Source organism: Neltuma alba, unplaced genomic scaffold (assembly GCF_004799145.2).
Source record: "Neltuma alba isolate B1F8T4 unplaced genomic scaffold, ASM479914v2 tig00013328_pilon, whole genome shotgun sequence".
Lineage (NCBI taxonomy): Eukaryota > Viridiplantae > Streptophyta > Magnoliopsida > Fabales > Fabaceae > Neltuma > Neltuma alba.
In genome coordinates, this window is record NW_021637602.1 from 199,801 (window position 1) to 221,514 (window position 21,714).

Genomic DNA, 21,714 nt, shown 5'->3' on the forward strand with positions numbered 1-21,714 from the left:
AAGATCATCACAAAAAAGTGTAGTATAACTTTCTAATATGGCTAGAATAAGCCAAGAGATAGAAAGAAACATCAAACAAGAATGAGTCTAAAGAGGGGAACTAGACCCATACGCTTCATTTCTTTGTATCAGTCCTTTTTCCAACACATAAATGCGAAAGATCTTATCTGACCAAAGTGTGGTTTTAGTCCTTAGTATAGGTCAACCCAAACACAAGAGGAAACAAGGGATCATGTGGTTTAACCCCATTAGCTGGTTCATCAAGATCCTCAACTCTTCTAAACCAAGTCATAGGAAGCTGTCCTTTGAAGTCATAGTCCCCAAAGATAACGTCTGTGATTCCCTGAGCCTCAGTACCAGGTAACCAAGCAGCAACGAGAGCATCAATCTTTTCTAACAGCCATGGCTCTAACACTAAGGGTCTTCCAGATATCAAAATAACCAGTGTTGGGACTTTGTCTGCAACTGAAATGATAGTGTCAATCCCATTAGAGGGGATCACAAGCTCAGAATTGTCACCCCGTGACTCAGCATAGGGAGCTTCACCAGCAGCTACAATGGCAAAAGATATGTCATTGCGTTCTAGGGTTTCTTTTGATGGATTCTGCTCATAAATAATTTCTGTTTCATCTCCCACAGCTTCCTTGATGGCATCCAAGATTGTTGTCCCTAAAATAGTGTGCAAAGGGAAGATGTAACAACAGTGTGGATCAAGAAAGTAAGAGAGTGGCATAAAGCAGGAAAATCCCTCGCTTTCTTCATGAATATGTATAAGTTAAGAAGGATACAGTGAACTTCAGAGTTTTGCAGGAAGGGAGGTAATTGTTGGAAGAATTTTCCTATGATATAGATTGGAATAACAGGTATGTAGAGGTCTGATAATAAAGTTTTGAGTTGATGTTTAGGACAACTGATGGGGAGAATATTTGTTTGAACTTAATTCTTCTATTCATGGATTGAGAGTTTGAGAGGAATTGCCAGACTTTTCTATTAACAGACTCCTTATTCATTGTTATTTCTACCAAGCTGGAAGAGCCATGAGATTATTAACAAAGTGCAATCAAATTAAAGGGAAGTTCTGGTAAACTGATTTGGGATCCTCAACAAGCATAGAATTATACTTGTGTAATTGTGATCTTGGATAACTGCGATTTATGGTGGCCTTGGATAAATGTTTTGCAATATTTTTGCTCAAAATTATATGTCGAGAAGGTTTCATGATTTTTCCAGTGACAAATATTAGGAAGGGCTTACAATCCTTTATTCAAAAATAGCAAGAATTATTCATTTTTGTGTTGTGAATGCAGGTCTGTTTGAGGGACTAAACCATAAATATTTGCATTGTTTTTCTCATTTCTTTCTTTTATCGATACTCCCATTGTTGAGATCCCATGAATACTGAAATTCCATAATCATGAAATGAACAAAATCAATAACTACTCAATAAAATAAATTATTATAATGCAGTTCAGAAGAAAAAAGAACGATAAATCTGTAATATCAGAGAATCAGCATGGAAATGGAAGAAAAACAAAAGCATACCGATTGTAATCTGCCCCCCGGATCCATACTTAGTTTTAGTCCAGCCTCCACATTGATACCCCAGATCATCTGCATGGATTCCAGCTACAAGAATCCTCTTGGAATTTCTATTCAGAGGAAGAAAAGGTTTGCTAGGATGCTTTCCATTTTTCAACAGAACCAAGGACTTTCGAACAGCTTCACGTGCAATATCTCTATGTTGCTGCAGAAGTAATGAATCGATCAGAAAAACCATGAAGGAAAAAGAATCGACCCTCATTGGTTAGCTATATTTTTTTTTTTCCCAGCAAAATAATACTATTGGTTTTCCTTTTAAAAGCACAACACTTTAATCTTTATTGTTTCATATTATATGCTTAGTTATGCTGATTTCTCAAAAAGAAAAAACTAAAGCTTGGGTGAAATTATAATAGGTAATTTCATTCTTGCGCATTCAAATGTTTCCACAAAAGAAAAACAAAAGTACAAAATGGAAATTTTTTCTAAAGAAAATTGAAGGGTTGAATTGTTGGAAATACAACTAGAGAACTAATCTTTCAAATGCAGTAAATGTACAAGTGCAACTGAAGGGATGGCATATAACCTCTAACTCATAATTAAAGGACTAAGATTTGAAGCTATGGTTAGCTCTTCAAAAGAGAAATCAGCCTAAACTTGTAAGAGGTTTAAGATATGGTGAATAGTTCTTACCTTGCAACCAACTAGATCGAGTAAAGATCTGTCAGTCAAAGGGAATTCAAAAAGACCAGCAGCAAATTTCACTCTCAATATTCTCTCAACAGCATCGTCAATTCTGGTCATTGATACTTCTCCAGATTCTACAAGGGAGGTCAGCTCTTCTACAAACAGTTCATATCTTAGAGGCACCATCACCTACATATTTTCATGCACAGATGAAGAGGGAGAAGAAAGCAAAAAAAGTAACCTATGATAATTATTTCTAGGAAATGAATATCTATACCATGTCAATTCCAGCATTGATGGCTGTCAAGATGCAGTATCGATAATCTAACCCATAAGGTTCACAAAGCTGATCAAGTCCCTCCCAGTCAGAAATTACAAAACCCTATGATAGAAAAACAATAAAAATTGAACAAGATGATTAATTCAAATCCAGTAAATCACATGATGAGGACAAAGAATTTCAGTTATGGAAGTTTATTTCTTGAAATAATGAAACTGAAAGAATCCTTATCCTCTTTGGACAACAGTCAGAACAGCAAATGCAGAAATAACTGCAGTATTTACTCCTATGATACACAAAAACAGATACTAAGATAATGGGAAACAACAAATAAATTAGGGCTACAATTTCTAGATTACATCTGTGAGAAGGCAACTTGACCATTTTGGCACTGATAATATGAATTCTATCCTGGTTAGTTTACCTTAAAGCCTAAATTTTCTTTCAGAATTTCAGTAAGAAGATAATGGATAGAGTGGACTCTGCGTCCATTCCAACATGAATAAGTCGCCATAATGGTTGAAACACCCTGTGAAATGCAGTCGAAATAAGGAGCCATGTGGATTTTTTCTAAATCATCATATGATAATACTGTATTTCCTTCACTTATGCCTTTCTCAGTACCTCCATCTCCAACAAAGTGCTTGGCACAGGCAATAACATTGCGCCTGAAATATTTATAACATATGACAATTTTGATTACAAAAACATATAAACCCTACTTTATTGAATTTTCCAATATGTGATAATCTATGGATCAGCATGATCAAGTGGCCAAGTGTTTAAATGGGAGAATTTGAAACACGAGAAATATTAGAAAGAAAACTTTTGAGACATCATAATCGTAAGTTTTTATCACTGAGGTCAGGAATAAGTCTGAAATGGAACATTTACTTTCTAGGGTACGAGTAAATAAAGGAAAAATCATAAGGAAAGATTACAAATAAAATTAAAAAAGCAGCAAAAATGAAGTGATCCTGCTGTCAAACATCAGCATAAGTTGTAATTGTGTGGCACGGATATTTATATTATCACTGTTTCTCTAGAAAACATCTTTCCCCAGATTATATTATAGTTTCTCTCTACCTTCCAGCCACAAAAGGATAACCATGTTGATGTCCTTGTGGACACTGGCCCTGCAAACCGGAAACTATGGAGCTCATCTTTCGGACTATATCTGTGTCTTCGCTAAAGCTCTCATAGCATCTTCCCCACCTGGGATCTCTGCAGACCTGCCCATTAGTTTGCTCAAGTGAGACGTGATTTTATGTGTTACTCATTCACAACTTCAGTGGGATAGTGAAATAAATAAGATAAAAGGCATATAGAGACACTTCAATGGGGATAGTGAAACAAATAAGATAAAAGATGTGCACATATCTTAGTTACTGCTATTGGTAACTGATAACATCTAAGAGGATGTGACTATGCAAAGTAAAGACACACAAGTGTAACAGAGAGGAATTACAGGTCATAAGTCCAATGGAAAAGTGTTCAACAAGCATGTCTATTATAATCAGAAGTTACCCGCTCTTTCAAGCATTTGTACAGTACTAACATCCACTCTTTAGTTTATCCACGTGACTGTCTTATAAGAATATGAAACCAGTTAATTATGATGCCTTACTGCAACACACGGAGCAAAAGTATAGTGAATTCCACTTGCTCTAACTTCAATTGCTGTTGCAGCCCCAATTCTTTGAGCTAAATCTGCATCTCGACAAGAACAACACCAGCAAGAAATGAAAAACAGAATTCACAAGAACAATGGCATTTCTACATTAGCTCAAATGCTGTGATAACAATAAGCAAGCAGTTTATAGAACCAATTCTGGTAAAGTAAGCAATAATGCTCTCCGCCTATTCCCTCTAGCATAATTAACAAACATCAAACAACATTAGGACACATAAATCACTTAAAATGGAGTAACAATAGTATTCTATTTAAGTTTAAAGGAATACATCAACCTGGTAGCTCCGAGGCCAATGCTGTGAGGAAATATAGTGGCACCGTATATACTATTATTGCCATGAACTGCATCGATCCCATATATGAGCGGTATGCCCAGTCGAGACTCGAGAGCCGAATTTTGAAATCTATCCACCATATCAGCCCAATCCGACGACAGTGCGTTTTCGAAGGGCCCATTTCCTGGACCACTGAGTACACTCCCTTGAAAAGGAAAAAGGGGCAAATCTCAAAAACAAAACACCAATCTTCAAAGCTTGAAGGAGAAAAACGTGAGGCAAAAGGATTACCAATACAGAAGTCTCTAATGGCGGAAGTAGTTGCGACGCTACGCTCGATTTGGGTCATCTGACCAATCTTCTCCTTCAGAGACATTCGAGAAAGAAGGTCTTTGATCCGATCTTCAATGGGTTCATTGGGATTCTTGTACACGCAATCCATGTCCTTCAAAAGCAAAAGAAGAAAGCAGAGGACGAACAAGAAACAAAAAGTACTCTAAAGAGTGTAGATTTGCGAAAAGTTTCAGTCTCAGGGGAGAGTGAGGTTCGCATGTCCGTTATATTATAGCGGGAAGTCGGTGGCATAGTAGTCATGGCGGGGCAGATAACCCTTTTGAATTTAGTTAATAAATCTATAATATATATATATATATATAATTATCCTTCTTTATAAATAAAATACATAAAAGATAATAAATAGAAATTTAGTATAGAAAAATAATAAGTAACATATGTTAATAGAAGTAAGTAAGTAACAGTGAAAATTCCATCAAAAAAGTAGTAAAAATGAAGTGTTAGTTTAAACTTTCAGACAAAAGATTTATTTATTATATTTAGAGAAATCCCTGTAAAAGAGATTGTTTTTTATAAACTGGGATGGAGGGAGTTGGTTCTAAGTGTAGCTGTGATCTCTTCGGTACTTTTTTAATATTGATGATTTATTTAAAAGAATTTTATATTTAAAATAAGAAAAGTAATAAAAAAAAGTCTTATACCTCGTGGGTTCACTGAATAGAAGGAAATGAAATGGAATGTAATGCAATGTAATGATGATTACGTAAGTTTGTTTGGTACATCATTAAAAAAAATGATACATAGGCATAAAAATATTTGATTGGATTATAAAGAACATGGAAATAGATAATAATAATATATCAAAAGACAAAATTACCCCTACATATAATGAATTAAAATTTGTTGTTTTTTTCATGTCCAACATGCATGCTAACCCTATCCACATATATAATAGTAAAATAATAGACAAAATTACCCCTTATCCATATATATAATAAATCAAAGTATAATTTTTTTTATATGCAATAAATTAAAGTACAATGCAAGTTTAAATTTATATTGCAGAGGGTCAATTATTAATGCGAAAATTACTGTGGAGTCCCACAGAAGAGAATTTACTACCGGAAGGTCCCATGAAATCATAAAATGTATATGAGGTCCCAAGGGACCTTATAGCAAAAAATTTGAAACTTGCAATTACTTTCTTGCCCTTCTAATTAAAGAAAGAAACCGAAGCACAATCAAACTCCTTTCGGTTGTCATCTTTGTGAAATCGGCCGCCCGCTCACACTCCGCCGCCGTGTCGTTGGTGCTCCATCCTTGTGTGCTCTGACAACTTCAATCTCCGGCGAGGTCTGTCAGTTTCTGGTTGGTACATTGTTGCTCGCTGCTCGACATTCGGTCACTCTCTAGTCCGACGCCTTCAATCTCCTACGCGGTCCGTCAGTCTGTGGTCCGCACTCTGTCGATCTCCGGTCTGCACGCCGTCGGTCTCTCGTCTGCACTCCATCGGTCTCTCGTCCGCCCTCCGTCGCCCTCTGCTCCGACGCATTGAACGCTTTCAATCTCCAGCACGATCCGGCCGACTCTGCTCAGCACTCCATCCCTCTCTGCTCCACACTCTGTTGCTGTCTGCTCCAACGCCGTCAACTCTCTGGTATGATCCGGTGGTCTCTCTACTAACGCCCTCAATCTCCAGACAAGTAGTCTCTCTCGGTTAGAATATTTAACAATTTCAAGCTTCTTGGTTATATTTTGAAAGATGTTTGGTTTGGAATGTTTGAACATTTGAATTGTTGATTGTTCGTAAATAGCTGCTCGATGACCTAAAGTGTGTTAGAATATTTAACAATTTCAAGCTTCTTGCTTATCTTGTTCTTTCGTGTGTTTATATATGGAACCAGTGATAATCCTGACTTGTATTTTCACTCTGATATTAGAAATGTGAAGTGTGTTGATATTACAATGATCTGACATGCGAATCAAAGTTAGGGGCAAAAGTTGGGGCTGGCTGGTACTAAGTTACATTAGAGATCAGTTTGAAGAACACTGCTTAAAATTGTCAAAAATTTGATTTGCTAGAGCTTTTTAAATGCAGCAATCAGTTATTGTTAATATTGCTGAATAAAAAGGAGAACTTTATGTAATTGATTTGTTTGGCAATAAAATAATAAAGGTTTTGTTTGGCTTTTTATGGTGGGCTCCATGGTGGAATATTCGAATAATTTGGCGATAAGGTCAGAAAGGGAATTGCTTGTTGGATATAGCACCTATTGGCTCTATACTATAACCAATGAAGGGAAATTCATTCTAGTGGATTGATTTGTGATCCATACGTAGCATTGTTTACTGCCATTCATTGCTTTCTGTCATCCAAAGGGATATATTTTGATTTTGTTGATTAGTGAATAATTTGGTGGCGTTGAAGATACTTACTATTTTAAAATATATGTTGATGACAGTATTTTTTTCCCTTTTTGTAGTTGAACAAAATGACTAAAAAGAGTAAGAGCAAAGATGGACAAAGGGCTAGGAATTTCTCCGGATACATACTATTTACTAAAGAGTTTTATGAGCAGAACAAGAAGAAGTTTAAGTCTTTTGAAGAGGGCACTAACTCTGTGAAAAAGGCTTGGGGGAAGTTAACAGAAGAGGAGAAAGAACAATACAGTGAAAGGGCTAAAGAAATTAGAGTCCCACTAAAAAGGAAGAATTATATTTTCCCTTTCACACACGGCGTGCTCCAAGACAATTTATGGAAGTCTGCAAGCAGTTAAAGAAAAGTAAAGATAAGATGAAAAGACTGAAAAGAATTGGTTTTGATAAATTGGTTGACATATGCTGCTCACAAATCTATAGAGATTTTTGTAGTGAATTGATCCGTGTGTTTGACCCTGTAAGTAGGCAAATTTCAATTCGAGGGAAGATGCATGAAATGGAGCCTGAAGATGTAAATGAATTGATGGGTCTACCATTTAAGGGGGAAGATATTAAAATAAATGTGGAGAATGAAGATGAAACGTTCAAGAAATTAAGGAGTGACTACAGGAAAGTGCCATACAAAACAATAGGAAGATGGTTGATTGAAGGAAAAGAGAAGAAAAGTTTGAATTCCTTTTTGTTATGTATGCACTAGGAGTCCTCTTGTGTCCTGGCTCTAGTGTATGGGTGAGTGATAAAGTGTTGAAAGTCATGGTGGTGACAAAGGATAGTTTAGGACACTATGATTGGAGCAGGTTAGTTTTGAAAGAATTATACAACTCAATTGCAGAGTTCAAGAAAGGAAAGAAGAAAGGAAAAGCTGATGGGACGAAAAATGCGGGAGGTTGCTTGTACTTCTTAATGGGAGGTGTGGGTATGATTCATTTACTTTGGTGTTAGTTGTATTGTCAATGTGCTGTGTATGTTGTGATTGGTTGCTCTATATGTTGTTATTTACTACTCTGTTGTCAATTGGAGAAATGTACGCTGTCTACTGCTTATGTATAGGTTATGATTGGCTGGTGTCAAGGTTGTTATTGTCCTGTGTGCAGGTTGTTATTGGACTGTATTGGTTTGTCACTTGGTTATGTATAGGTTGTAATTGCCTTCTGTTTGTGTTGTCATTCAGTTTATCGTGAGTTGTCATTGGCTGCTGTGCATGTTATAATGACACAAATGTAGGTTGTGATTGATGTGTAGGTTGTGACTATGTGGTGTGCATGTTGTCATTTGGTTTAGCGTGGGTTGTTAGTGGCTGCTACTCAGGTCAGTGGCCTGTGTTGGTTTGTCACTTGGTTATGTATAGGTTGTAATTGCATTCTGTTCACGTTGTCATTCGGTTGAGTATGGGTTGTCATTGGTTGCTGTACATGTTGTGAATGACGCAAATGTAGGTTGTGACAGGCTTATGTGTAGGTTGTGATTGGGCACTATGTATGTTGTTATTTACTACTCTATGTCGTCAATTGGAGAAATGTATGCTGTGAACTGGTTATGTATATGTTGTGACTGGCTGGTGTGAAGGTTGTTATTGTCCTGTGTGCAGGTTGTCATTAGCCTGTGTTGGTTTGTCACCTGGTTATGTATAGGTTATAATTGCATTCTATTCGTGTTGTCATTCGGTTGAGTATGGGTTGTCATTGGCTGCTGTACATGTTGTGAATGGCGCAAATGTAGGTTGTGAGAGGCTTATGTGTAGGTTGTGATTGGACACTGTGTATGTTGTTATTTGCTACTCTATTGTCAATTGGAGAAATGTACGCTGTGAATTGGTTATGTATATGTTGTGACTAGCTGGTATGAAGGTTGTTATTGTCCTGTGAACAGGTTGTTATTGGTCCGTGTTGGTTTGTCACCTGGTTATGTATAGGTTGTAATTGCCTTCTGTTCATGTTGTCATTCGATTTAGCGTGCGTTGTCATTGGCTGCTGTGCATATTGTGAATGATGCAAATGTAGGTTGTAAGGCTTATGTGTAGGTTGTGATTGGACACTGTGTATGTTGTTATTTACTACTCTATGTCATCAATTGGAGAAATGTACGCTTTGAACTGGTTATGTATATGTTGTGACTGGCTGGTGTCAAGGTTGTTATTATCCTGTGTGCAGGTTGTCATTGGCCTGTGTTGATTTGTCACCTGGTTATGTATAGGTTGTAATTGCATTCTGTTCGTGTTGTCATTCGGTTGAGTATGGGTTGTTATTAGCTGTTGTACATGTTGTGAATAGCGCAAATGTAGGTTGTGACAGGCTTATGTGTAGGTTGTGATTGGACACTGTGTATGTTGTTATTTACTACTCTGTGTCGTCAATTGGAGAAATGTACGCTGTGAACTGGTCATGTATATGTTGTGACTAGCTAGTGTGAAGGTTGTTATTGTCCTGTGTGCAGGTTGTCATTGGCCTGTGTTGGTTTGTCACCTGGTTATGTATAGGTTGTAATTGCATTCTGTTCGTGTTGTCATTCGGTTGAGTATGGGTTGTCATTGGCTGCTGTACACGTTGTGAATAGCGCAAATGTAGGTTGTGACAGGCTTATGTGTACGTTGTGATTGGACACTGTGTATGTTGTTATTTACTACTCTATGTAGTCAATTGGAGAAATATACGCTGTGAACTGGTTATGTATATGTTGTGACTGACTGGTATGAAGGTTATTATTGTCCTGTGTGCAGGTTGTCATTAGCTTGTGTTGGTTTGTCACCTGGTTATGTATAGGTTGTAATTGCATTCTGTTCGTGTTGTCATTCAATTGAGTATGGGTTTTCATTGGTTGCTGTACATGTTGTGAATGGTGCAAATGTAGGTTGTGATAGGCTTATGTGTAGGTTGTGATTGGCTACTGTGTATGTTGTTATTGGACACTGTGTAGGTTGTGATTAGCCGCTGTTTATGTTGTTAGTGGCCTCTCTGCATGTTGTTATTGTTGTATATCTAAGTTATCATTTACTTCACATGCATATTTATTGCCTACAACACTTTCCTCTCAGAAAAGAAAAGGCTGCAAAAAATGAAAATGCCATTAGTTATTGGGATGAGGAAAAAGTGAAGGCAAGAGTGAAATCAGAAAAGAATAGTGACAGAGGCATACTGCATGGCGTTTCGAGTGTTGGTGGGGCTTTAACAAGTGCATCCAACACAGAAATAAAGCTAACCCACCCTGTAAGTAAATCATGTCAAGCTTATTTTGGCGCTGTGTAGAATTTGGAGTAATGATAACTTTCATTACTGTTGTTTTGCAGGAAATCAAGAGAACGTATGAAAGATTGATGACATGGTTGAAGGGTTGGTGTCGACAATTGGAGAAGAGTTGGTTTCCCTGCAGTTGAGGTTAACGGATGAGATTGAGAAGGAAGATGTGGTGGAAGCAGTAAGTAGCGAAGATGAGAAAGAAAAGGCAATTGAAGATGAAGAAACCGGTCAAGAAGGTAAAGGAAGCCCAAAAGATTCAATTCTGTCACAAGAGGAACAACAGAGTGAACCAGAAAGAGATGATAAAGAAGAGGGCAAAAGTGCTTTGCATTAAGAAGAGAGTCAATCTCAACCTGAGGAGAAAGGAGAAGTGAGTTACTCTGGATCAGAGGATGATGGAGAAGAAAAAACAGAAGACAAGTCTAGTGATGCAATAGCAGAAGAGGATAAGGGTGTAGGCGATGATATGGAGGGAAAGGATGAAATGGACCAGCAAGCATAAGAGCAAATGGATGTAAGAAGATCAACACGGGTGAGAAGCCGTGCAATCAAATCTCCCTGGTTAGAAGAGGTGAAAAAAGCTCATGGCAAGAGAAAACCTGACGAGAAAGAGGAATTATTCCAGATGTGCACAAGAAGATGTGATCAAGATGAAGGTGCCAAGTAAGTGTTGGGACTGATTGTAATTGGGACAACTGACTGACAACAATTTTACACATACAACTCTTGTGCTTATTGTTCCTTTTGCTGCAAGTACATTGTAGAGATGTATGGGTACTTCTTGACACGTGTTGAGCTTTGCTGCCTACAAGACAGGAAATATATGAACGACAGGGTAAGACAGTTGTTTATATAGATAGAGAACTGCCAATGTCATTATGATCATGACTAACTGTTTGTATCTGTGATATAATTCATGTCTATGGTGACGAGAACCTTGGTGGGAGATGAAAAAGAGAACCACGGTCGTGACAGTAGGCACATTTTTTCACCTAAGTTAATGCAAACAATGGCCGCTAATCCTCTTAGGTGGAGCCTGGAAAAACATGAACATGAAATCTTGCCGGAGCACATAGGATATAACATTGGAGACTGTGACTTCATATTTGGCCCCACACTTTTCAATTACCATTGGTTCTGTTATGTGATAGATGTAAGAACCATGCGTTTCTATGCCCTTGACTCCTTGGTGGACAATTTGACGATGTTGAGATTACAAAGAGAGGAAGAAGAAGCAATGAAAATAGGGAAGAAACCACAAAGGAAGCAAGGGAAAAAGAAAGGACAGATAGATCCTAAGCAATTCATGGCAAGAGGGATTATATGCACAACTTTACATTCATTCTATAACTTGTTAATGCGTTATGGTTGCTTGTCTGCTTAACTGTCCTGGTTGTTAATGCCTACTGATTACTTGTCATTGGCTACTGTGAAGGTTGTTAATGCTTCCTGATAACTTGTCATTCACAACTGTCAAACTTGTTTCTTCTGTTTGTCCCTTTTTTGCAGGGAGATTGTTTCTGCCAAGTGCTTCGTGTGCTGAAGCCATCACTGTTTGCGGAGGAGGACAAGATTGACAAGGAAGTCACATGGGCAAAACTTCATGTGCAATCTGACACGTGAGTTATTTTTCTGCACAACAAGTACTTGTGTCTTAGCTTTTGGGAGCTAATGTTTATTGACTAAAATACTTGTTTTTCCTTTGTAGGGACTCTTGTGGGGTTCATGTGTTGAGCTGGTTACAAACATGGGACGACACTGAGTATGGTGACGACGGCTACACAATGCTTAAGTACTCCCCTGAAGCAATCCATGACTTGAAGGTTGGATGCTTGTGGTGGCTCGTGACTCATCAAAATAACCTGCATGGCGATGAAGTGCTGTCTCTGCTGCGAGGAAATCCCCAAAGCAAGAGGAAGAAATAAATGACAAGCATATATTGTATTTACATTTATTTATTTGACAGCATAGTGACATCTAAACGTCAAGTTCACATTTTATTCTTTTCTTTGACCATGTAATGACAGCTGGATATTAAGATATGCTAATGTGTTTTGATATTCTTTACTGGTTATCAAGTTTTTGTAAAGGCATTCATGTGTTTTCATTATGTCCAGAAATGTAGATTGAATAAGACTGGATAAACAAATAGTAACCATGGTGACATGATAGGCATATATCAGAGTCCTCTCTGCCACATCTATTTACAACCTCAACAGGGGTTGTTCATAACCGTAACAGAATTGATTAACAACATTGGCAGTGCCCCTGACACCTCACTCAGGGGATAACACAGCTCTTAACTTAATTATATTATCAGCACATATAACAACCTTAATAACAAAAATTGGGAGCATTTTAAAGTCATTAATAGCTTTAACTGAACTAAATATGATTACAGCAGATTTTTATTGCAGCAATTCATTTACAACCTCAACAGGGATTGTTGACAACTCAAACATAATTGGTTAACAACCTTCGCATTGCCCCTGACAACTGACGCTGGGGATACCACAACCTCTACATAAGATCAAGTTCTAACCAAATCATATCATGTTATGACTTTAACACAACTCGGATGTCTTAAAAAAATCATTGAACACTGGAAGTAGGAGAAATTGTCACTTTATATCAGTAACATAATTGAGACTGCTAATGACAACCTGCATGGTGTCTGATAACAAGTCCATTACAACCTATTGACCAGTACATCAAAAATACAGAAATGATGTTATATCATATTACAATCAGGTGTCATTTACCACTTGATATATATATGTACAATGTAACTACACCAAATTTACAACCTATTCAAAAAAGCATACGGTTGCATGTGTGGATAATGACAGACAACTTGAGGTGTAGGTTATGACATTTACAAAAAAATGCTGTCACAAGCATTCACAAAATGAAATATCAACAAGCCACCAGCAAAGCTCAACTTAGATTGGGGTTCTGGCAAGTCTTCACAGTGTGGCCTAGCTCATGGCATCTTCCACAGTGGTAAAGTTTTTTGCTTTGAAATTGAGATTCAATCCTTCTTTTCTTTGGCCTCCCTGAGGGTCTTTTAGTGATTGGTAGCTGTAAAAATGTTCTCGTCATCATCTGCGTAACGGTGAGAACTTCAGGATGAGGACAATCATGTGTCGCAATTGGCCTCACACTACTTGCATATATCTTCTCTTGGGTTGACAGCTTATAGTAATCATCTACAAATTCATAAACATTACTATGAAGTAGCTTTATTGCTGCACAGGCATGAACACAAGGTACTCCGCTCATTTGCCATGCTAAACAAGTGCATTTGTGTGTTGTGAGATCAACAGTGACACAAATTATTCCAGTAGGAGATGTAGTATGAACTTGAATTTGGTTATCTCCATAATATACACTATGCATATTCTCCGCTCTTACTATTTTTTCTTGCAACTTGGACTCAATATTTGGCCCAATGCCATTTGTCCAATTTCCCATTGCCATTTTGCTTGCAACCATCTTCTTGGCTAATTTCTCCACATGCTCATGTATAAGAATTGACACATTGTGCTTCCTCTCCTTCAAAATCCAGGCATTAAACGACTCCACAATATTAGTGGTGATGTTATCCCATCGTTTAAACGGAAATTTGTTTAAAGCCCACCAATCTACATCTCCTTGATTGTCAACCCAATCAGCTAATTGTGGACAAAATGATCTAAGTTTCCCCATTACAGCAACATATTCATCCCCAATCCTTGCATAGGCGATTCCATCCAGCATTTTCAATGCGACGTCCTTTGAAGTACATGAAACTCGTCTCCTGCCTCGGTTAATTTTTAAATAATGTGCACTAAAATTTTCTTTCACATGCCTGTAACAAAAAGCATGTCTCTCGCCACCAAATACTGTCTGCATAGCACCTATAATGGCATTATTCTGATCTGAAACTATCGTTGTCTCCACTAATCTTGTGATGTCTTTGACGTTCTAGAGAAACCAAGCCTAATCATCATATGTCTCCCCATTAACTATAGCATATGCTAATGGAAACAGTTCATTGTCCGCATCATATGCATTAGCTGAAATCAATGTCCCCCTGTAAGGACCACTTAGATGACAGCCATCTATATAAAGTATATGTCGACACCCTTCTAAAAATCCATTAATTGAGTATCCATAAGCAATGAACACCCTCTCAAATCTGTTACTATCCAACCCTTCCCATCGAGCAATTGTGTTTGGATCAGTTTCAGTAAGCCTTTCACAAATCCAGGGAATCACCATGTATGAATCCTGTGCACGACCATGTATTTCCCTCAATGCTCTTTCTTTACCCCTGTATGCTTGACTATAATTTAGTCGCACCCCATATTCTCTGTACAAATCTCTTCTAATTTCATTAGCATTCTTGTCTATATTACACTTCAAAGAATCTATCATGATTGATGATGTTAAGTTTGACCCTCCAGAGTGAGATACAACTAAGCTGTCCTGTGCATAATGCACATGCTCACTTCTTAAGGTTCTAATTATTAAGAACTCAAAATCTTGTCTTTGTCCCATTGAGTGTGCACCCATATACCATGGGCATCCCTCCACCATACACTTCACAATGATCTTTTGTTGATTGTTCTTCACAAACTTGTATGAAAACTTCACAGCAATACTATACCTATATAGTGCTTGTCTAAGGGTCACTGCATTAGGAAAAATTTGTCCTTCTCTAATAACCAAACCCTTCCACTTTATTGAATGCATTTCCGGAATTGGGGTTGGCATTATTTCTGAACCACATGGCAATGATAGTGGGTCTTCACTAACCACATTAGGTGGAGACATGGACAATGTATCTGAACCTTCGAATAAGTCTTCCATCCTACATAACAGAACAGGTCAAGGGGTCGTTAATGACAACCTTCGATCACTATAATAACAACTTACGCACAACAGTTGACAATAGCTAATATTACTTCAAAATTTAAATAACACAACTTAACACATGTTGCTCTTCTATTACAACATCCCTTGTTAGTTGTGAATTTTGATCTCCATTTTCTCCTATATATGCATGACCACTGTCGCCATTGAAGTTAATCAAATGTTCTACTCTTTCATCATCTATAAGGTCCACAAATGTACACTCATCAAAGGTTACTGTGAATTTCATAACCATTCCATTACTTTCTTTTCCCACAATTGATGCCACCGTTGTTCTAAATTGTCCATATGATGTCCCTTCCTTTGTTATTCTTGTTCTCACACCACCTCTAACATACTGCGTTTCACCTTCTAGACCATTAATAAATTGTCCTCCTATATGGAGGTAACAAAACAATTACTTCCCACTGGAAGTTGCCATCCTTGATATCAACCTGCCACAATCACTTGTTAATAACAAGTCATACAGTTATATTAACAACCTTCGATGTACCTATTAACAACACATTTAACCATCACATTTGAGGGGTTACAATAATAAATATCTGTTATTTTCTACTCATTTTCATCAGCAACATAGCATCAATGACCGAAAAACAGAGCATTGCTTTCTAACCATAGCCACACATAGTAAAACCACACCTAATATGATTAAAACCACATATGACTAAAATGAGCCTCCCTTGATATTTCTAGTGAGTCAAATCACATCTTTAATACCCACATATCCACACCCAATCAACTTTTCAGACCAGCATTAAACCTGCGACTGGTTGTTAATAACAAGTCATACAGGTATATTAACAACCTTCGATGTACCCATTAACAACACATTTAACTATCGCATTTGAGGGGTTATAATAATAAATATCTGTTATTTTCCACTCATTTTCATCAGCAACACAGCATCAATGACCGAAAAACAGAGCATCATTCACCAAAAAACAAAGCATTGCTTTCTAACCCTAGCCACACATAGTAAAACCACACCTAACATGATTAAAACCACATATGACTAAAATGAGCCTCCCTTGATATTTCTAGTGAGTTGAATTACATCCTTAATACCCACATATCAACACCTAATCAACTTTTCAGATCAACATTAAACTTGACACTGGTTGTGTACAGAAGAAGAGAAATGTTGTTAATGATGAGACCTGTAACGTCCTGAGTTTTATCGGGTTTTAATAACCTCTTTTTGGTTGATTTTGAGGATAGATTAGTGATTTAATCTTGATCTTGGTGTTTGGCTTGGGATTGAGGTATGTTGAAGGAATAGGTGAACAATCCCTCTCAGAGTTTGTTCGCGCGTGGCAAACTAGGAGTTCTAGGGGGAGTGTCCTTTCGAGGAGGTTTCGCCGTGGCGAAGTTAGGGGTATGCCGCGACGAAGGTTTTCTGGGTGAGCAAGAGTTTCCTCTCAGGAAGCTTTCACCACGGCGAAGATTGGAGTTCGCCTCAGCGAAGTCATGTTTTCAGGCGAGTAATCCCTCTCGTGATTAGTTCACCGCGGCGAAGGGGGTCGAATCTATATAGTCGCGGGAGGGGTCAGATATGCGAAAAATAGAAAATCTGAAGGAAGAGAAAGAGGCTCTACTAGGGTTTTGAATTTTTGGCTTGGAGGGGCATTTCTAAGGATCCATTACCTCAAGTAAGTGATTTTAACCTCTAATCTCTTTTCTTTTTTGGAATTTCTGAGGATTTATGGTGAAACCCTAGAGTTCTCTAGGTTGTGATGGTATTGAGGTTTTTGACCGATTGTTTTGAGCTTAATTGATTGCTTTGGGTTAGTCTAAGTATTTAATCGGTGTAGTTTTCTTAGATTTAAAGAACTTTGAGTTTTGAAGTTAGGGTTTATGAAAATGGGAGGTTTGTGATTGGGGATGATAATGTGGAGGTTGATTTTGAGTTTTGTGATTTGGGTTATATTAAGGAGGGTTAAATTGGATGTTTAATCGGTTTAGAATGTTGTTAAGACTTCAATTGTTCAAATGGGATGTTTGGGTGTTGAATTCCTATAGTGGGTCCTTGAGTTATGGATTTTAATTGATGTGTAGAAAGGAATTAAGGTTTTAATGGATTTTTATGACCTTGGAGTGTTGCCTTGATGGTTATACCCTTTTTAGTTGGATAGAGTTTTGGTTGAAGCTAGGAATTTTGTGTCCCCAAGTGTTGTTTTGGCCACATTATTAGTTGAAAGCTAATACATGATAGTGGTGTGTGCTTGTGTAGACTGGTTGTGAGCATTGTTGGTGCACGGGGCCGTATTGTTGGTTTGTTATTCCTTGCTCAGGCGAGAAGTAACCACTTTTCAATCCTTTGTACATGCTTTTGTGGTATTGTGAGTGAATTTATGTTTTATGCTCTGAGTAACAACTGTGTTCAAAGTGTATGTTGTATATTGAAAAGAAAAACCGTCTTGTGGGGTTTCAATTGATATTGAATGAATCTAAAACTTGTGAAAGATAGGCCACTAAAAGAAGTTAATTGTGAAATGACATTTACTCTTTGGTTATAGTTTGAGCATGATGCATGAATTGGGAATTGGTGAGGGCTTTGATTGTTACTACCACATGGTAAGGCCTCCATTAATGCATGATGGTTGGCTCTTTACGTCCCCCATAGTGAGGGATAGGCTGGGTTCGGCTTTTGAATATCTCCCAAAGTAAGGGATATGGTTGATAGGATTGCATCATTGCACTTCCATGATTTGTTGTGGCTATCATGTATCATATTACTTGTGAACTGACCCACTTGACACCTCACGAGCACCTATTTAGTTGTATCTTGAATTGGAAAGGTTGGTTACTGGGATGTTGTCCTACCCTGTGGTTTACAATGTTTTCAGGTGAAGGTTCTAGGCGTGTGCCATCAGGAAGAGACGCAAAGGCTTGAGCTTGGTTAGCTTTAGGCCTCTAGCCCTTGTATATGTATGGCTAGTTGTATATTGCCACATTAATTAGAGCCTTTTTTGAAATATTTTGATTGTTGATCTTATTGTAAACTGGAGAAAATGTTATCTCCTTATTTTTGGGTGGTCGGAGGCCATTTCTAGTGTTTTGTGAAACTTTGATATACATTGTTGGAAACCAATCATATGGGCTGATGTGATGTCTTTTGTTACCCGGGCCGGAGGCTCGGAGGCCCAGTAGATGTTAATGAATGATTTTAGTTGCATGCAACGGAGTTTGAGTTTGAACCGAGTTTAAATGTTAATTTCTAAAATTTATGCAAATTTCTTTCTATTATGGTAGTTTATTGTAACATCTTTCCTTTTCTACCATAGTAGTGATTTTATGACAAGTTTATAATGTTTTGAGGTTAAGGGTTTTACAAGACCTACCAAGAAGATGAAGAAATAATGTGGCTTGCTTGCAATGGAGTACCAACGCATACCTCCCTTCTTTGTTTCAGAAGCTTCTCTTCCTCGTGCATGCATAACAAACAAGCGCACTAAATGAAGCCAATCAGCGTCTCTCCCTCTTTTCTTTCCTTTATCAATGACTGAGGACAAGTACGTAATATCACAATTAAAATTATTTACCCAGAGGTCCCTGGGGACTTAGGAGGAATTTGAGGATTTCATGGGACCTTTCAGTAGTAAATTCTCTTCTGTGGGACTCTACATAATTTTCCCATTATTAATAACAACCTATTTTCCAATAGAAGAATGATAAGTGGTCTCAGAGATAGTACATTAGAAATATTAACAAGAAATTTAATACACACAGATACACACACACATATATATTGCACTCATATACACACATTCATACATACATATATTTATAACTATATTATAACTAGAAGAATAATTTTGAAATAAATCTGGAATTGAGACAATAAGTAAATATATAAATTTATGCATAAGAACTAATAAGTTAAATCATGTCCTCATCAATTTGTTTAAAAAAATTGAGATCATGTCTACAACCTCTAAAATACTAATGAAAAAAGATTTAAAGGTGCTGCTTATCTATTCAAGAAGGTTGCACACCCAAGCAACCATCTCGTTTTCAAGGACTAATGAGAATTCAACTGCTAATGATGAGAACTTCATAATTTTAGCATGAGTCTTATTAATCTCACTCCACAAGAGATCTTGTATTCTCATAAGTTGTCTAAATATTTCTTTTGCTCTATCCATGTCAACAGGACCAAATCTTCTTGAATCCTTTTGCATTTCTGGAAATTTTTTACATAAATTGTCAGCAAACTTCATTAGTGTGCTATCCATATTGGAGGAAGATTCTTTCAAAGCGTCAGCAAGCAGCACTACAGCATCGTGACCACTCCTTTGCTTTTTTCCCCCCTGATAAATTGACATTAGTTGGCTGTGAAGGTTGTTGCTCAGACATAGCAAAATTTGCATCAGTATTGAGTACTTGTTTAGCATTTGACTTCAGCTTCAATTCTAGAATCTTCTTCATCATCCTCACCAAGAGATGTAGGCATCTTTGCTACCTTGGAGGAGAACAACTGCTTTTAAAACAATCTTGAAGTACCGACTTATAGTTTCTCCCGACCTTTCAAACTCAAATTGAATAACTCTATTTTTCACATGATGAGCAAGTATATGCAAGAAGATTGTAACCTGCTTATCCAGTAACATATGTCGAATCAATTTAAGACCAACTATAGTCTCTAATATGCTACAAAGCTAGAAAAAAAAATAGTTCTATGCATCCTAGTTTGGTTGAAACAAGTATATCACTTCCATGTACCATCCCTCTAAGGTGCCTTCTTTTCTTATGAAAATCAAAGATGTCTTTTCTTATGAAAATCAAAGATGTAAGACCGGTCATGTATATTTTTAGTGCTATACTAAAATTCATCTCAAAAAACCTTTTTTTGAATAGTGTAGATAATTATAAAGCAGCCTAGCGTTGTGCGAAAAATGATTTGTTGTCTATGTTAATCCATAATTAATTGTACCCAACCAAAACAAGGTTATGGCATGGAAGTTCTACAATAATAGTTGTAAATAAAATTCTTGAAAAAAATAAATATATAAAAAAATGAGCATAATACCATGTTCCAACGAAGACATCAACAAGTATATTTAAAAAATTTACACAATACCTAATATTTGATAAAGACAAAAAGAGAGAGCATCTGATGAGGAATAAAAAAATTTGAGAAATAGAAAAAAGAGTTTTTCATTTTCATTGATAATATATGAAGACAAAAACTCCAAAATTACAAGCATAATGATAAAAAGAGAGCATCTGATAAGGAATAAAAAAATTTGAGAAATAGCACAAAGAGTTTTTCATTTTTATTGATGATATATGAAGACAAAAATCAAAAGCCTTTTTGTTTATTAATGATATCTGAACACAAAAATCGAAAAACCTATTGTAAAAAAGACAAAAAAAAAAAAAAAGAATCCAACATGTGCTACGGCAACCAGAGAGATATGGTTATAATATAATATAATATGCAATAGAAAAAAAGAAAGAAAGAAACACTACCCAAGAACATGTGATATGGCAGCAAAAAAGAGAGAAAAGAGAGATACTAATAACATCACCCTCATTAGCTGCAGAACATGATGATAATCTAGTAATATGGCAGCGATGACTAGTGTCTTTGTGGTCCACAGCGGCGGCAAGAGAAAGTAATGAGTAGGCAAGGGTTTCTACTTATCCAATACGAATCTAATCTTGTCAATTTTAAAAACTACAAGGGTAATAATTTCTTTTCTAGTTAATTACAAGAGATTTGCATCCTTATTCTTACGTCTCAGCTGTGTAATCCCAATACATCCATTTGATATAATCACTATTGCAAAATGTAATCCTTTTTACATTACATAAACCCAACCAAATATTTGAATTGCAACTTTACATTAGGATTACATATAATCTTCTTTCATGAAATGGAATCACGAGCCATTAGAGTCATTTATATATGGGGGAAACCATTCTTTCAATAAAGAAGAGATTTTTTTGTCAACAAAAATAAATCTAAAATATTAATAATAATTACGAGCCAACAAAGGAAGAACCAATGCAAAAAAAGAAGAAGTGAAAATAGTAATATTTAAATACGAATAAATAAATAGTTGTAGCGGTATGCCGGGGAAGAAAGAGTGACAGCCCAGGAGGTCTGACGATGAGTTCAGTCCAAACTACATTTTAAAGGAATTTACAGGAGTGATAATTACCGTTAGAATCAAGAATGGTTGATATTTCCCAAAAAAAAAAAATCATAACCCATTTCTCATTTTCTGAATAAATTTTTTCAATACTTGTTTGTAATATTTTCCATACTCAACTTTAATTTTCCTAGTAGTTATTGATAACATTTTCCTTTTTTTTTAAAGGTTGATAATAGGAGAATGACACAAAAAT

The 21,714-nt window shown here is 36.8% G+C and overlaps 2 protein-coding genes and 1 pseudogene across 2 annotated transcripts; all 3 read right to left on the reverse strand.

Annotated features, from left to right (window-relative positions):
• Positions 1 to 4,980, reverse strand: LOC114736336 (beta-glucosidase BoGH3B-like; annotated as a pseudogene).
• Positions 4,981 to 13,377: 8,397 nt separating this feature from the next.
• On the reverse strand, positions 13,378 to 14,199 carry LOC114736324 (uncharacterized). Its single transcript, XM_028924112.1, has one exon. The coding sequence runs from the start codon at positions 14,197 to 14,199 to the stop codon at positions 13,378 to 13,380; it is 822 nt and encodes a 273-aa protein (XP_028779945.1).
• Positions 14,200 to 14,421: 222 nt separating this feature from the next.
• On the reverse strand, positions 14,422 to 15,294 carry LOC114736325 (uncharacterized). Its single transcript, XM_028924113.1, has one exon. It carries the CDS (start codon positions 15,292 to 15,294, stop codon positions 14,422 to 14,424), a length of 873 nt encoding a protein of 290 aa, XP_028779946.1.
• Between the last annotated feature and the right edge of the window lie 6,420 nt (positions 15,295 to 21,714).